Source organism: Plectrocnemia conspersa, unplaced genomic scaffold, assembly GCF_051122295.1.
Source record: "Plectrocnemia conspersa isolate PC_06_02 unplaced genomic scaffold, ASM5112229v1 ptg000004l, whole genome shotgun sequence".
NCBI classification, from domain to species: domain Eukaryota; kingdom Metazoa; phylum Arthropoda; class Insecta; order Trichoptera; family Polycentropodidae; genus Plectrocnemia; species Plectrocnemia conspersa.
In genome coordinates this window covers 10,913,436-10,932,548 of record NW_028277168.1, presented here as the reverse complement: position 1 = coordinate 10,932,548, position 19,113 = coordinate 10,913,436, and the positions used below count along the sequence as shown (strand labels likewise).

The following is a 19,113-nucleotide window of genomic DNA, read 5'->3' as shown; positions in this document are numbered from 1 at the left end:
TAATAACGCGACGACGCTCGAGCAAACAAACAAATAAACAGACGTAGACAAATAAACAAACACGCGAACAAGCGACAGACGACACCCCTCGCTAACGAGACGTGGTGCTGAAAATGCGAAAACCCGTATTGTTATCATTTTTTCAGCCGAAAAAGTGAGGTGATATATTTTGACGTATACGGTACAGATACTCACTAACACTTATGCGAATAATAATACAATATATAGCCGTATATATACGTAGATACGCACATACAACAACAGTATTTGCCAGGTTCATTTGAAATGCAAACAATGGCCGCACACATCACGGCGAGACAGACAGACAGTCGTGGAGCTATTTTTTAAAAATTATATAAATACATATCATGGGTACATACATACAAAAACAATTTCCCAAAAAAATGTACACATTAGCCGATAAATGTATGTATACTAAACCCATGCAAAAAATTGCAGGGATATACGTATATAAATAAAAGGTGGAAAATTGGCGAACTAATCACTTTGCTTGGCATTTATTCATATGTATCTTAATTTTATGACCTCGTAGAATTAGGTATGTGAACAAATTTACATGAATTTGCAACAGTTCCGCAAAGCATCTAAATAAAACTTGATATAATATTTAATTAAAATAATTGATTATGAGTAAAATATCGCTTGACTAATTATGACTTTTTAGCTCATATGTGACCAGACTAATTTTTGCGGACGACTTGCTACTGAAATTATTAATGCCGGTTTATGGAATCGTCATACATGTATTATATATACATACATACTATATAATGTTGCTTTATATGAATATGATTAATAAGTCATATTATATTTCATCACACAGTTCAATCCCTTTATTCTTATTTTTTTTTAGATTTAAATCATTATTTTATTTAGACTAGATACGATGTATAGCATACTAAAACGCGGGCGATTGCAAATATCTTCGCGGTCGACTGGTCGATTCTAATTTTAGTGGGAACGTACTTGGTTTTGTTGTGTACGCCACTATATATGAAATTATATCTTGTGGATTATGTAGACCTCGTCCGAAGCGCAACATTTTCAGCACGCAGTAAAAGAGGTAAAAAAATGTTTCACTCAAAAATCCTATTATTTGGCGTAGAAGAAAAATTGCTATACTTAAATAAAAATAATGCAATTTTTAAATATTTTATTACTTCAATTTAAAATTAGGTGACTCTTCTCAGCTTGCATGTGTTGTATACAACATAAATAATTATTTCTACGAAATAGCTGCGATTCAGGTGATAAGATCTGTGTTTTCTGTCCTGACGGACTCATCTTTTCTGATACTGTTGATGTAATACAGAATTTTATTTATATTTTTTTATGTTGCAATTATAGCACGTGTTCAAATTATGATATTTTATTGTATTATGAAGAATGTCAGATGTCCTTTGGGGCGTATTCAAGTTTAAGTTTAACGACGTGACATTATTACAGCGCTACACCTGCTAACGACACATCATATAAATGTGTATTACTAGTCAAGTTATATGTTTACAAAAATATAAAATATAACAATGTCTAAAAAAATAAATTAAAACCCCAAGCCTAAACGAATTATAAATTATTAAAATATAAAAAAAATTTAGCTGGTTTAAGAACTTTCATTAGGTCAAGTTGGGTTTGAACAGCAATTCTCAAAATTATTTTTAGTGCAGCATATAATTTCACTAGCGCCTATCAGTTGAATTATATTTTCGCTAGTAAAAATGTATTCGGATATGATTTCACTGAAACATCAATGATAAAATGAATGTGTAGCGTTAAAACCGCAATAAAATAGTCTTATACGATAGATAAGAAGGAATGCTCGATTAAAAATAGTTTCCGAGTTTATCGCAATGGTACCTTGACCTTAAGATAACGACAGATTAGTCAAATTTTCATATTTCATTTAAGCTACGTGGAAGAACGTATTGATAATGGTAGCTATATAGAAGGGATGTGTTTATCCAGTGCAAGCAAACGAGCTTGCAGGTAAAAGCGAAAGTGATCCGCTTGAACTGGTTCCGATTTTCTTCTATTTGCTCTGCGTTCAAAATAAATACGCATTACCTTCGCGCGAGACGTCACTTTTGCGCCGAGGCGGCGATCCACGAGTTAATTTGTGGCCACGATTAAAATTCCGCACAGGCAATCGAACAAGGATTGCGCACCGAACGTAATTTATTTCAAAGACGAGACAGGCAACGAAAGTTGGCAGAGGAATTAACCGAGATGATTACTATATTATTATTATGTTACGTGTGGTATTGTAAAACAAACGAGCCGAATGCAATTCCACTTTCGTCGAGAATGGATAAATTGGTTTATTGTAGGCATTCGACAAGTTATGAGAGTGCAATTAGAATTGTTATGCGATAATCTGAAGAAAGTACTTCCGGATTTATTTTTAGAAGCATATTTTGACTTACATTTTTTTGAGTGCTTTGACCACGTAATCTGAGAGTACATAAACACAGCATCATTCAGTTAAATTAAGAAAAAATTGAAGGAAAAATGCTTAAGAAATATACATAAATAAATCTTGCTCATATATAGAGGGTGGATCAAAAACTCACAAAGGAAGAATGTGGGTGGTTGGTAAAAACCGAGCCTGGTCTCGGCACTCGAAGATTAATTTTTAATAATATTTTTAATAATATTTTTAATTGTGTTTGAGCAATAGGTTAAAATGTAACAGTACTACTGAATAATGAAGAACATACATGAATTAAATATACATAAATAAACCTTGCTCATATATAGAGGATGGATCAGAAAACTCGGAAAGGAAGAATGTGGATGGTTGGCAAAATCCGAACCTGGTCTCGGCACTCGAAGATTAATTTTTAATAATATTTTCTAATCATGTTTGAGCAATGGGTTAAAATATAATAGTACTACTGAATAATGAAGAACATACATGAATCACTTACTAGCAATTATTTAAATATTTACAATAGAAAACAAAAACTTTCCAATATACAGGTACACAAGAGCATTGCGAAAAATAATTGCAATGCCGAATTCGAATTTAATCGCAATCGGAGAAGAAAAAGTTGCGTCACGTTCAACAAAAATTATATACATGTGCGAAATAATCGGTGTAGTGCAGCAATGTTTATTGGTAACCTAGTTTATATAAATAATGACGATAAAAATAATGTTTGCAATGTTTAATTAACGTATACCAGAGCTCTTAGCGCAAATATTTTTATATGCCGAAATGTGGCAGATGTCCAAATTAAATGATATTTTTTAAAATAAAACCGTAACCCACGAAAAACATGGCGTACAGCAAAGCTTCTACATTTCAAATTTTACATTAATAAATATAATTTATTTTGTTATCTAATTAAGTACTTTGGTAAAAAAAAAGTAACTATGCTATGGTTAATCAAATAATGTATAGCCCCCAAGACGATAATATTTAATGCTGTTACCACAGTAAATTGACCACTCACAATTCACGAGTCGGATAGCGACTGACCTCATGAATACAAATAATTCATTTTCGCTGGCGCAGAAAAATGAAATAGAAAAGGTTTCCTACTTCAATTGAATGTAATGTAATAATTATTGTTACTATTACACATTGACATATCAGGAAATTTACATTAATTCATAATGTTAAAAAAATAACGAGACATCGATTCATTAAATTGATATTGTAATTGTATAATAAATATTAAATGTCATTGTTGTATGACATTCAATCTCCTTAATGGAAAATAATGCTTTACTACGTATGACTCAATAGTACTGACCTAGTATCAAGTCATGTGTTATTTAAACACGCCATTAGAGTATGCGCTTGATGATATTTATTTACACCCAATAAAACATGCTGGCTATATCAATTAAACGATCTAGCTCAGCGCCAATCTGCTGTAATAGTTATCTTACGCTCGATCCACCCTCTCTTAATTTATGTACACAGCTACTATATACATCTTCGAGGCCTCGATCGTAACCTCTAGATCTAGACAACCAACCTATGGAATCTACAGCAACAATAATAAAAAAAAACACGCAAACCGAAGACGTGGTACTTACAAGCCCGGTTGATGTATGGCAAATTTTTAAAGGATGTCGAATAATATTGCCTTACCACAATGGCGGGTGTTTAGCACATGTTTCTTTTTTTTCTGTGCATCAAATGCCAAATCGTAACTACTCATAGCCAAGTCTATAATAATAAATTCGAGTTCGCGAATTCTGGCGTGTACGTCGTAAACGTCTCGCGAGATTAATGGGCAAGCTCGAGATGTGAAAAAAATCTTTGATCTTTTTCAACGATTTTCGTAGTACTGTTTAATAACTTTACGACAGTGTATTTTTTATTCGGTGAACTATTCTGTTGAGAGACGGAACATATCGAAGCCGTGATTGGATGTAACATTTAGGAAGCCATAAATTACATCAAATCGCTTTTCTTGCCTTACTACTAACATCATCTGCTGTGTTTATTTTATAGAACGCGCAAAAAAATTGACTTTTCTATATTGTTATATAACATTTATAAACCGCTAACCAATTAAATATACACAACTACATTTAACAGTAATTGTTTATGGAACGAAGCAACTGCTACAAAGTAATTGTATAATTTATTAATTAGACATTTAAGCATTACATAAAACTATATTTTATTTTTAGTTACGTAATTTTGCTTCTTGGTAAAATGAGATATACAAATTATTCTTCAATTGCATAAATACACAAACACTCGGAACCACACTACCCCTTCAGCGAGAAACAATAAAAGATTGTTTCAAACTCGGAAAACTTGCTAGACTACGGACATTAATTATTCTCCAGAGTGAAATTAAAAAAAAAGTGAGTGGAATTGTAACAGAAAAATAACAAAAAAAATCGCGCAATTCCTCGAACTAAAGCTTGCAAGAGCTTCTTCTGCTCGCTCCTTTATTTCGCTCCAGCAATTGCAATTAAAATGTATACTTTTGCCAATTCTAGAGCAGTAAAATGCATATTTTTAATAAAAAATACCAGCTACTCTCAGATTATTAAATTAATCATTTGCACCGCATAACCAATACTAAGATCTGACATAGAGAAGCATGACTCAAACTCATGGCAGAGGTAGGCAGTCGTCCGTTTAATTTCCTTTCAATATATTGTGAACGTATATATTATAAAAAAAAGCTTTTGTGTCTATTCATCGACCAGTGGGAGATCTTGGTCTGTCTCTGATGTCTATCTCGTTCGCTCTCCCCAATTTTTGTTAATATTTTTTGCTTCGGCGATTAGTAGTTTCCTCTCAGTTTCAGCGTTTGATTGAATTACGACTTGCTATGATCGACTCTTGGCAAATTCGTCAGTGACCACCATAATATATCTATCTGACCAGTGCGTCCAATCGTCGACAACCGTGAGAACGGTTGAGGGGAAATAAATAGAAGCAGTGTGTCGAATCAAAACACGTCTATGAGCCTCGTTGTGCTATTTTGGTATCGGAAATCTTTGATGCAGTACCAAATATGATGTGGTCGGTATAATGCACAAGGGACAATTGACGGAGGACAATGCACGGAGCTTAATTAATTGTTTATTTTGATGATTAAAATACGCTGGGGAGGCATGGCGCCAACTTTAATTAGGCATGGTTAGCCTTTAATACTCGTTGGATACTATAATTTTAATCTATATTCTATTTTCATTGGACTATATAAGATTATATTATACATGTAGGGTTGCAACTAAGATATTAAATTTAAATTGTACCCCCCCCCCCAATATACAATCCAAAAATGTATTTCCGATACAGTCGATTCCGCTTAATTGGGACACGTTGGACCCCAAACATTTTGTCCCAAATAAGTTGATAATATTAATTTTTTAAATTTATTAAATTATTGAATTACTTTATATTGAAGAAATAGTACAATAATGCTAATAAAAAACTATTGAGCAACAGTCGTCAATAAAATAGACATGAAAATAATGTACATAATACATACATTTAGAAATAATTTATAATCTGTAGCCTATTTCAGCTTCTTCCATGGGGAGGGGGGGGGGCAAAAGTTTACCAGTCAGTGGTAATTTTTTAATATTTCCATTTCATTTAGATTCATAATATTTAATTAAATGATATACATTTTCCTGGTTAAATTCAAGGAATATTTAGTCTACGTCAAAAACAATGAAATCATGCCGTCGCAGTGTTATACACCAACTCTCGGTTGTACAGCATTTATATACGACTTATTGAATGATGCACATCTAAACAGAATTTTAACCTATAGGAAAGCGCAAAAACAATTAACCCTTCTCAGAAGTCAAAAATCCACGTCAAAACCAATAAAATCGTGTCGGCGTCATCGCAGTGGGAACGTTCGATACAGACCGTTCCCACTGCGACGACGAATGATAATTATTTTTGCGCCCTCCTATCGACCAAAATTCGGTTTAAATATACTTTGACCAATACTCCGTAGTAATGTAATATAAAATTGTAGACGAACTATGGAGCAATATGCGAGATGTGACATTCTTCTTCCGTTTAGTTTGTATTTAACCTAATGAAAATTCTAAAACTATAATTAGTTTTAGAACTTATATTAAGTCAAGTTGGGTTTGATTAATTCATGTAAGTTAGGTTTGGGTTTGAACAGGAAATGGAAGCGTTTCGCAATTGTCAATTTTAGAGCAGCATATAATATCAGTTGAATTATATTATCGCTAATAGAAATATACATCTACTGGTGAAAATGTATTTGGTAAAATACAGAATATAAGAGTTATCTCGAAAACATTGAAGTTATTATGATATTATATATAGAATATAACAAACGCCAATATTAAAATATAGCAATAGACATTATTATCGCGCGGATAAAATTTGGACACTGTGGCTTTCGCTGATTTAAGTTTATATAAAAATATTTTAATATTGCAATAAAAAGACCCACATGCAAATGAGTTTTTCACTAGAAAAGTTTTTATTAAGCCCCTTTAACATTAAATTTTATATGGCGTTTCATAATGATTAAATTATCAATAATTTGGGTTCTTTACACTTAAAACCACAGGCATGTGCACAGTAGTTGGCCCAGTGCATTTACGAGCGTCTCATTCTTGCTATTTCAATACTCAAACACGCACACACGCAGAGCTGCACAAGAGCGAGGATGGGGTGGAAGAGTTACGACCTCATTGTGTGCATACAGATGGTCGATCATCGCGTCAAACGATCCGGGTCGGGCAGACCAATTATCGCTGCGGGGTCGTAAATCGATCGTCATCGGCGACATCGATTTCGGATGTATCGATGCGTGTTCTGCATCCACCAACAGCAGCAACGGCGTTTGGAGGGAGGCAGTTGGTGCTGCACAAGTCTCGAGGTTGTGGACAGAAGTCAAGGACGTCCGGTAAGAGAGCGAGATGGGGGATGAGAATCGAGCGAAATGGCAGGCAAACGGCGGCGACAAGATCGCGACGTTATTTATTAATCGCGGCGTTTAAAATAATGATTGAGTAATTTGAACGGAGGGGTACGAAACGGGGGACAATTATTGGGGGAGAGGCAGGTCATTCGAAGAATTCTGAACGAACGCGACGATTTATCTCCGGCGTGCAAACGCGAAAAAACGATTGATCGTATAAGGGAATTTTTGCATTCTTGCACTTTTTTGCTGCTCGTTTTGAGAAGCGCGACGCGCACGGAATCGATTAAAGATCGTTGTCGGCGCGATGCGAAAATTGAACGAGGAATTTCAAAGTATGTAGTTTCTTCATTTAACTCTTTCACAGCCGTGCATCAACCGAACTTATACAGAAAATAGAAAACAATACAATTAAAATACAGGATTGACTACTAATACGGAATGCTATGTATGCTTTGTGTTTATTAATAAAAGCTTAAAATCCATTTTGAGACGTGTAAATAAGTAATGTCCCCGAGTCTGCGAGCGGTGACAGTGGATGTGGAAATACAATTCTTTGATGTGCTACATTTAGCATTCGATATTCATCAGCATGATTAGGAAAAGCATTTGACTGCAGTAATATTTTCTAATTCATTACACTTAAACAGTAAAAAATATGAAATAGTATATCGTTGTTCAATACAATATAAAATAAATGCAAATAAAGATTGTGAAAATGTAAATTAATTTGGGAACTCACTACTTCGTTAGTATGACAATGGCACGAAATATTTTTTTAATAAATTTAATTATATTGTTGTATAGTAAGAACTGATGAATTGTGAAAAAGTAGAATTTTTAAAATCACCGTCGCAGCCAAAGGGTTAGCCTTTTGGCAGCTAAAATGGCCAATTCTATTTCAGAGTAAAATTTACTTAGTAATTCCACTTTGCTCTTACTATTCTGATACATATGCAGCAAAAACCTCGCAATTCCAAAGTAAGCAGGTAAACACAAAAAATATGTATGACATGAGTGGCAAGCGTATCGCCCGCATTTTAGTTTGGATATACATCGATCTCATGCTAAAACGTTTTTTTAACAAAATAATGGTATAAATGTAAATATATCTAGAATTGGGATTAAATCGTCACATAAACTTTAATATAATAGGATTTATTAATTGTATTTATATAATATAAAGCGACATTAGATATATGTATGTATATGGTGATCCCGCCACTGGTAGAAAGCCATCAATAATTTCGGTGGCAACTCGTTCGCAGAGAATAAAAATTAAAAGACCTGCTATGGTATATATTGTGACGGCGCAAAATATCTAAAAATACGGGGATCTGTCGGAAAAAAGCATACGGCGGTGAAATAATGAAACTTTTCCACTGAAAAAATAACAGGATATCAATATAGAAGTAAAAAAGTTTTTACCACTACAGTAATGTATTAGGTTCGAATTTCACACGATACGGAGGATCAAGTTAATAATTATAAAATTGATTTATTAATTCTTGAAATTTTTTGGAATAATATAGTACATATGCCAAAGTATGCCGATACGCTGCAGTTTACCGATAATAACCGTTATTGCAGCGCAGGTAGAAACAAAAACAGCACACAATCGTATACGACTTTCTTCTTGAAAACGTATGTGTAAAAATTTGGAAGCCGTGGGGTATGCTGGTCTAGTGCTTATTATTATAAAAATATACACATATTTCTAAATATTTTCATTTGCGCCGCCGGCATCGAGCGGGTTAAATAGACGACCCAATAAAAACAACCAACGTGCGATTTATTATTATAGGCGTGCAATAAAAACATTATACGCCATTTTTCATCGCATGAAGTACGATTTTTATTTACGTCCTAATAACTCATGATAACAATTATTGACAACCGGTAGCCGAGTATATGTATTACTAGACGCGGAGATTCATCGTTCGAAATAGACATGATTAAGCTATTACGGTATGCGTTCTTCGTAATTTTGACGAATCGCATCAAAAACGAAAATAAACACGGCGATAAAATCGACGTTTCGCACATGGCGGCGAAACAAAGAACGAACTACAATAACACAACACAGAATCTAAAATGACTTCTAGGCAGTGTTTCGAGACGCTCGCGTACATCTTGTTAATTCGTGGACGATCCTTGTTATTATTATTATTACAATTAACACGAATTAATTGAGGGAAGAAGACGCGGAGGCGTTCCGCTACCCGCTCCGTTCCGCTCCGGCGCCCGCCGAAAAAAAAGCCCGCGTGTGACCCGACGAACCCCGAAAGACGACGATGACCCGCGCAACACGAGCGCTGGGTAAAAACATCGAAATTAGATTCGATTGTGAGCAATTAAGTGTAATAAAAGGAAATCAACGACGCGTGCATATATACACGGACAAAAATAATGTAAATGGAGGCCTAATAAAGTCGTACAGATGTAAACGCGGTGTAGCGGAACGGCGAGCTGAATTTGTCGAAGAACGCTTAATCATATCAGTCAAAATATTACAATGATAAACGAGGAACATGAAGACATAATCTTTTATATATATACACAAAAGAACGAATAATTCGGTAGCATATGTATAATTGGATTTTAATTGATATACAATTATGTTTGAGCAGTGAGCTAAGAATATAACTTATTGGAAAGCATTTTACTGCTAAAATTCACTTTCATACTTAAAAGTTAATTTAGCTATGGGAAGTCTTGCATCATAAAAGTTTTATCCTTTCACAGGAATATTAATTTTTTATTTATTACCTATTGAGAATATTATTTTTCGGTACATATTTTCGAATATAACGTTAACTTTTAGCGAATTCCTTTAGCCGTTGCAGCTTTGAATTAGCCGTACAATGCGTTAATTTAGTGTTATTGTTCTACGGCTTTACATTATTATAATTTGGATCGATGTTTTAATGCACTAGTTTGGCGTCTTCGTTATTCAAATAGTTTAATTTTCGAAGATGTAAAGCGCCAATACAATTAGCGGATCTTTAAAATAAAATATATGGCAAGTGTTAACTACTTGTCAAGAAATTTTATAATGCAAAAGAAGCCTCCGGATGCCATTTTTGGTGCATTTGGACACTATAAGCAGCTGTTAAAAATCTGCTAGGGTTGTCATACCAAAACAACATTGAATTAAATGATGTTTTTTTAGCAAATCTAAATTTTTATAAAAAGTAAAAAAAGCATATTTTTTATAAAATATAAAAAATAAAAATTATTTTCGACGTTTTTTGCTTGTCAACCATCTAACGCGTGAAATTTGGTCGAGAAGTGTCATATTAATACAAAGACGCGAACTTCAAACTGACGTTTTAGCCTCTGAGAAACAAAAATATGTATGTTTCATATATTACAAAGGCGCAAGTAGCTAGTGGCAGCCCTGAAGATGTACAAAAATTTTAGCCATTTTTAAGACAGCTATTCAAGCGGTAATAATATTTAAAGGTTTCTCCATATATGATTCTATATACATAAATAGTAATGTAATATTATGTCATGGCGTAAGTAAGTAAATGCCCCGTATGAGGCTCTTGGCATTACGGTCGCATAGCGACTGAGCCTCGTATGTGGCGCGCGGCATTAGAACGATTAAATCGCTATAAAACCATATAGCAATAAAACACTAAGCGAATTTATTATAGAATAGCAGATACTAGATATTTTTATAGCAAAAAATCTGCAAATCTCATTACTATTTTCCTACAAAGTAAGCTTTTCACTTTTGCTTTGAGGGATCCCTTATGGAACCAAACAGTCTCAACAATGAAATTGGCACATATGTAAATACGACCATCATGTGTCAAAGATGACTTATATTTGAACAAGTAATGTGTATGATTTTGTGTGTTTAGCTAAGTAAAATTAGATTTCATAATATTTCATAGAGGTGTGTTATCGATGCGAACAGAGAGCAGCGTTTGACGCCAATTTTTTAAAACTAAAATGAATAAAAATGTAGCGTAGTGCTGCATCTCATATCGAATTTCGCGAATTTTCTCGATGCGAAGAAAAGCGTCTATTTTTGTAAAAAGAAAGTTGGAGCACCTCCAACATTCTTCACGAAGCGCTGAAAGTCCGCATACTTTATAATATTTTCGTGCCCCAAATAATAAAAAAAAATCACAAATCAGCACAGCTCGACAATTGTGCGAAATCGAAGAGCGAAATTAGGGGTTCATTAGCACCGGTTCGGATTTAGCAGAAAAAATCGTGCAAAAGCGCAAAAAATAGCAAACGGTCACGGCCAGGCGATCGTGACCATCAGGAAGCGCGGAGCAAATCTTATGGATATGTATGTGTGCGTTTATATAGTGATATTATTATAATACTAACGTCGTATACACTATAATAATAATAATAATAATTATACAAACATATGAGCCCGAATTAAAAATACAAACACAGTGTACCGAAATTAATAAGAGGGAGTCATGGATTCAACAATTTTTCAATATCTCATGGATTACAGTGGTACCTCGGTTTACGTCGATAATCCGTCCGAAAACAATAGATGAAATCCGAAACCGACGAAAATCGAGGCAATTATTTGTAGTATGTATTAAGATTACGAGGCATGTAATTGTAGTATGTATTAACACTCGCAATCAGTAAAAAAAACCACAAAACACTAACACTGGCAAGTTAACGCCGACGAAATCCGAGGCAATCGACGATAACCGAAGTCAACGAAAACCGAGGTACCACTGTATTATAATTCTGATCGATTAAATACATATTAGATTAGGTTTTTCATAACTTCGAATATCGGTGAATATCGAGGGGCTCGGAAAATCAAACTGATACTACAATACAAATGAAGTCTGGAGGAAGAAAAAGTGTTGAATTTCTTAGTAACTCAGCCTTTAAAAATATGTTAAAACTACACGCTGCTATAGCTAAATTAGATAATGATATAATAAAAAAAATTAGCTTCTGAGAAACAAATAAGACATCATATCAATATTGTATTGTCCGAGCAGCGAGACTATAGCGATTTCAGTTAGTGGCGAACAATATTGTAAACATATATTATAGATAAAACAAATTGAGATAACCAGCAAACATAATAATACATACACTTCTAGGAAAATGTTTATATTATATAATATTATGCAACTCGGTTGCGTAGTCGATTGTATGGATTATGTCCGTTCGGAAGGTCCGGTCGAGGCAACAGGTCGGTCGCGGATAACGACCCATTAATTCGGAGGGTACCCTACAGATAACGGGCCACCAGGCCAAGGTCGCCGGTTGAGATAAACGCATCTATCTCTATAGCACACGCGACCCAGAGCCGGTTCCCAACGTAGTAATATAGTTCGAGAGTGAAAATGGCTGAAAGGGTAATCTCGATAAACTGGCATATCATGGCGTTTACAAAATGAGCTGAGTGTTGACAAAGAGTTGGAATGCGTGAAGGACGATAATTGGAGAGAGGTCGTTGAATGATGAGAGAGTATAGAGTATATTCTCGGAGGGAGAGAGAGAGAGAGAGTGAAACGATGACATTTTCTTGGACAGGAGTCGGCCAAGGTTTGTTTTACATTGTACAGTGTGCAATAAAGAAAGTATACTAATGATATGCATAAATTATTTAACAGATAAGATATTATCACCGTTTGAATGAATAACGCGTGTTCATTCATTAAACTGAACGATAAGAAACCATTAATCAAACGGTTACCATTAATCAAAACGTATCGATAAACATGCGGGTTTATAGAAAAGATTCGCTCACGCGCCAGTTATTTAATAACAACAGTGCCAACGTTCTTTATATATATACATATATTGTCAAATTAAATTTTGGTAAGATAAGATGTTGTAGTATACATACTTATTAATAAATAATAAAAATATACAAATAAAGCAATTTGAGACGCGTTGAGGAAAACTAGGAAAATTCACACACGTTTGCAATGTGTGATTAATCTAACATCATATATTTGCACAAGATAGCAGTGCACACTCATCCATTAACAAGCTAAAATTAGTAGCTCACTTTAAGGACTACACTTCCGACGATAAACTTTTGCTAAGCTAATACAGTTGGAGTGTTTATGTTTTCGAAGAACTTCAACATGTTTGATTTGAACTTTTATTCTGATGAAATGGCACAATGAGTTTATTCAAAAATATATGATACATACGTATGACATTATATATAGGATTTTCCATAAATCACATTACTCATGCTCTCATACAATGTGTATTTTAGAGGACAAAAAATAACGAACTATTGCCATGTGTTTAAGATGACTTTGCTTTGAATAAAAAAAACGTGCAAACATACACGCCACAAGAAAGTAGTCCAATGATGACGAACAATACAAGTCTTAAAGAATATGAGCTGATTTTTTGGTTTGGAAAGGCTTTTATTTATTGAAATACATAAAACATAGTAAATAAAGATTTGTAAATTTCTAAAGAATATATAAGATATTCTTTATGAGCTTAAGTGGCTCATTATTAGAGAATTATCTATACCCTATATGTAACGACTATACTTAACAGATTAGGAAAATCTAGGTAAACATTAGCTGTGATGATCGATCGGAATAATAACTGCAATACTCATTAATTACGGTCTCCCAGATACGATAGAAATGAAATAACACTAAGGTCTGTATGGGATTCGAACCCAAGTCTTTAAGGTTAATAGTCAGTGATTTATATAATTTATCCACCGTGCTAGTGAATATCATTTTCGCATCAAGTGTCATATAAGCAGGATAATAAGTAATGTGCGTTACAGTTTAAAATGAGCATACTTGGATTGCTCTACAACGGATAGAATATGTATGCGCCTTAACGTTTGACACTAGATTTGAAGTAGTACATTTCTGTTGATTCACGAGACAGCTGCGCATCGAGATATTCTAGGGTTATCATATAAAATATAATTTATTCAGCATAACGAAATTTAATGAAAACTTACTTAAAATATGTATTATCTTTAATAAGATTTTGTTTATCCCGCTTGACGATTGAGATTTAACCATTGTCAATAATGCGTTTAAATTGAATGCCGCTTTACAGACCAGTTGTGTGAATTTTATTACGCAGGGGAGTCGAAATTGGACTCCTCAACCCTTCATCGAATCATCGTAACTAGCTCTAATGAAATATGTTATTTTCTAATTAATTGTTCAAGTGGCTTTAAATAGAATTGAAAATGGAGATTACACAATGATTTACAATCATATATGAAAATACATAAAATAACATTTCAGTCAAGATAAAATTAAATTTTTAAATGCCACAGTTAACATGTTCTTGTTTAGGAGTCTTCAGATAATTATACTCATTAATTGTGGGATAAATTGCACATTCTCACCTCGCAGTCCTGGTAAGTCTTAACGAGCTGCGTGACGTACTCCCACACGCCGTCCGGCTGAGGGGGCGGAGGCTGGGGTGCCGGCACAGGCACGGGCCCCGGGGCCGAGCCCCATCCCGTCGACTCGAACTGTCGCATCATCACGAAGCGAAAGCTCCACTATCAATATTGCACAACAATAACGAGCACACCACCTTATTCACAACAACAACAACAACAACGGCAGAAATAACAGAACGTAACATAAAACCGAACGGCGATTGATAAGAGGTATCGGTGCGCGTCAAAACAAACGGCGGCGCGTCACCGGCGATGGGTTTGTTTACGGCGATGAGCGCATGCGCATTGAAGGCGCGGACCGCGTGCGTTTGACATTTGGCGCGGCGTGCGTCGCGAGCGCGCGACGAACCGCGAGTGGCGCGGCGGGCCGCACAGAACCGGCGGCGGCCGCACCACCGTGGCACGCCGCGCACAACAGGTTTCACTTTTTACCAGCGAGTGACACACGCGGGGTGGCGCGCAAAAGGCGGGTTACGCAACGAATGCGTGTCTGCCGAAGAGCTTTTCGCGCGATTTTGGACGCTCTCTGGAAGCTTCCAAACCTTCCAAATATGCTTCGGAAGTAGCGAGACTACAGGGTTGCATAATTACTCGTAGGTAGACAATGCTTTGTATCAGGGTTTCCTCCCAATTATACACGTCTTTTATTACTTATGGTAACAGTGTATTAGGCCACAAACATATAAAACTGCTTACACTATTGCATTTTCGAGTTATGTGTCTTAGACGAATTTATACAAGAAAATAAAGGAACCACCACAAATACAAATATATGCAAAGGTAAATATGCGTACTTATCGCTTTTGAATCGACAAGTTTCGTTTTGTGGAGATAATATCCTATCTTAGTTGATGACTATTTCCGGTACTTACTGGATGCAGATATTTAAATGACATCAAAGGAAATTGCGGAAAAATTGAATATACAGGTTGATCTAATACAAGTTTTCTATCAGTTGGCAGCACTAAGTCAGACAGCGGTCAATAATCACGCGTGTTCAAAGTGTCAAATGTTAGTTTGCAACAACACATTTACGAAAGTGATCGTCGGCGTTCGCAGCTCTTGGACTTTTCTTATGGCTCCCTTTGGCCCATTTTGCATCTGGATTTGAACCTACACCCGTATAAAATTCAGATAACACTAAAACTAAAGCCCAGATACCACGGACAGCGAAAAATTTACGCAGATTGTGTGCTAGTGCAGCAGGAAGTTGATGCTGATTTTTTAAAGAAACTTTTTTGATTAGGCACATTTCCACCTCTCTGGGTATGTTAATAAACAAAATTGACGCATATGGGGCGAGAAAAATCCTCATGTGATTCATGAGAGATCATCAAATCAAATCAAAGATCACCAAAAAGTGACTGTTTAATGCGCATGGTCAGGCGGCGTCATTGGGCTATACTTTTTAAAAACGATGAAGGTCTGTAACAGTCAATGGTTAGCACTATAAGCATATGATAACAGATTATTTTTGGCACGAAATCGAAGATGTGGAAGACACGTGGCTCCAACAAGACGGTGCACACATTTGGTGCAACGTTGGATGTTTTGCGTAAAAAGTTCATCGGTCGCATTATTTCATGTTTTGGTTACGTCAACTGGCCGTCATGATCATGCGATTTAACGCTGTTGGATTTTTTGCGAGGTTACATTAACGGTCGTGTCTACGCCGACAAACACGAAACCTTTAAGCACCTAAAAACCAACATTCACCAAGTAATAGCCGAGATACCGCTCGAAATTTACGAAAAAGTCATCGAAAGGATCGGCTGCTGAGGAAGGCGGTCATTTAATTGATATTATTTTTCATAATAAATGAAATACAGCATATGTTCGATTAATAAAAAAATATCTGAAAACTCAGCATTTGGTTGGTTTGTTAAAACAAATATTTATTCAGATTAAGTTAGAGCACATCTTTGATTACCTTGCCATGAGAATTTGGTCGTGCAAAATAATGTTGTACGAAATCAACACTAATTTTTAGACAACCTCAGTATTCCAAAAAGAGGTAATGTATGTATATTGAGATATTAAACGTATTGTGTATTGTGAACATCTAAATTAAAACGAAATAATAAATGCCGTTTCAATAAGGCATCAACAGAAAGGGTTTAATTTTCCAGATCCCGAGCCTTAAAATAGGACCATTCCCGATACTTGGTATTAATTAATTAACATGCTGATAAATATATTCAATAAAAATTAGTAAAATTATTTTTATAATTGCTATAATTAATAAATAATTTAGCAACAACCTAAAACATAATAAAAATTATAAAAACATATATTTTTTTGTTGCTTTCGGTACGAATCATTATTGTGTGTTTTGGGCAAATATATGTACAATATTTGTAAAATTTTGTATAGTAGTACAAGAGAAAACTTGCAATATTGGCACAGGTTTCATATTTCGGCTTATCATGACAAACATAACGCGTTAAATTAAGACACCACTAAATCCTTACATATCATGCAAATTTAATTTTAATATCTAGTCATGTCGAACACAGGTTTTGTGCGGCACGCAAGTAAGATTATTTAGAAGGAGCTTTTTAAGTTTCCAAGTCGGATATCTCAAGAAATCAGCATTTTAATTTTATCCGTGATTGGGTTGTTTGTATTTGTGCGACCTGCGAGAGGATTGGAAGTTTTTGCAGCCTCGTAACTGCTATAAAGGGTTAACGGGCGGTCAACAAAGAGGCGACAGCATGTGTAAGCGGTAGCGTTATTGCGAACCGAGATCACCGGAGCGAACGTACGAGAGCAAAGGTGGTTAGGTGGTTGGTTGGCTGTGTGATGCTGCGATTTTCATATAAAACCAGTTTTATATGTTATATGTGAAATGTTTAATTTCTCGCCGAACGACAAGAGGCACTCGCCTCCTCTCCATTGCATCTTACCCCTCCCCCTCTCATTCCGAACGGTTGCACGTGGTTAGCCTTCGATTACGTTTTTGGAGTCGATCGAGTATTGTTTTAAAGCGGCTTTAATTTCGCTATCTAAATATGGGATCTAGAGTGAACGTACATAAGATAGCGAAAAATCATGCGATGATAACGCGCTGCTGTTATCTAAGCATCGAGCCAAAGTTAAACACGTTTGCAGAAGATGCTCCCTCGGAATGTTCGAATTCGAAATGCATCGTGTGAACAGTCCATATTTAATCAAACACGCATTATATGATCTATAACAAAAAACAGTGAAAACCAGTGGCATACCAATATCAACCAACGCACTGGCATTGGGACAAATGCCAAGGGCGTCAAACGTTCGACAACTCGTTTTCTCGATTTCACGAAATTTTTACAATAAAATCGTTTAAAAATCGAGATTTTGACAAACGCTAGGAATGTATGTAAAGATTATGCAAAAACCATTGTGTATCCATAAACGTTCTTATGATATCCAATAAAAGCAATGAATATTTAAAATATCAAACGTTCATGAACTTGGTATGGTTGATTCTCTACACACAAAAAATCTATGTGTAAAACAAGCTATATTTATATCGCATTATGCAACTGAATAGTCGATGATAAGGTGGTCGTGGGTAAAAACTGTCGATCGATCGCTATCGCGTCTGATATTAATGTTTCAACAGATAAGTGCCAAATCGATTGAAGCCAAAGTTTAAGTAGTGACAATGTATGAGCTGTTGGTTTTAGAGAGCAATACAAAAAAGGGATGTTTTTGTGTTAGCAAAACCGGTGCGAAGGGGAGTAAATATGGAGGGTGTAATTGGCAATTTATTCATGAGCGTAATTCGCGCTTTTGCTATAGAAAATACGTTAACAACTGACTGAAAATATGACATTAAAAATTAGGTAACTTAAGTAGCGCATTCTGCACAGGTGATTTAAATTCTAGTCACACTTTCTTCCATTCATTGAAAGGGGACATGCTTTTAGTAAAACCTTGCCCTTTACACCTAACTGATTTTCGCAAGCAACATTTGTTAGAACTGGAGCTTGAAAGCTTTTATCCCATCTTCTGGGGTGCTTTATTGGTTCTTTCAAATTAGATAATGAAATTTATTGTACTGTAAGCATATAAATAAACATGATTATTTTTTCTGGTTTTATGATTGCGAAGAGCAACATATCAATGAAATTGGACGGAAAATATCAGCGTATAAGTACAAACAGTATTAAAAATTTATTTAAATAAGACAGTTTTATATTAGTCAATATGTTTAGTAGATTTGATCTATTTTGAATAGAATCATTTTATGAAATCTTATCATGTTATTACAATCGGCACGATTAATTT

General features: G+C 35.0%; 1 protein-coding gene and 1 long non-coding RNA gene across 5 annotated transcripts in view; both read right to left on the bottom strand.

The window, feature by feature from the left end:
• Positions 1-19,113, bottom strand: part of LOC148235868 (uncharacterized) — an 85,597-nt gene that overhangs the window by 56,399 nt on the left and 10,085 nt on the right. For 2 of the 4 annotated variants that reach the window (XM_088184856.1, XM_088184858.1), the window contains exon 1: positions 14,779-15,194. The exons of the other annotated variants lie outside the window; for them this stretch is intronic. In XM_088184856.1, the coding sequence (XP_088040982.1) occupies positions 14,779-14,919 (141 nt within the window). In that variant the 5' untranslated portion in view covers positions 14,920-15,194. Of the gene's footprint in view, positions 1-14,778; positions 15,195-19,113 lie in introns of those variants that run through there. 4 annotated transcript variants of the gene reach the window in all.
• On the bottom strand, positions 854-4,831 carry LOC148235870 (uncharacterized). Its single transcript, XR_015809405.1, has 2 exons — positions 2,835-4,831; positions 854-2,626 (listed from the first exon to the last, which is right to left on the bottom strand). It is a non-coding gene; the product is annotated as an uncharacterized LOC148235870 (long non-coding RNA).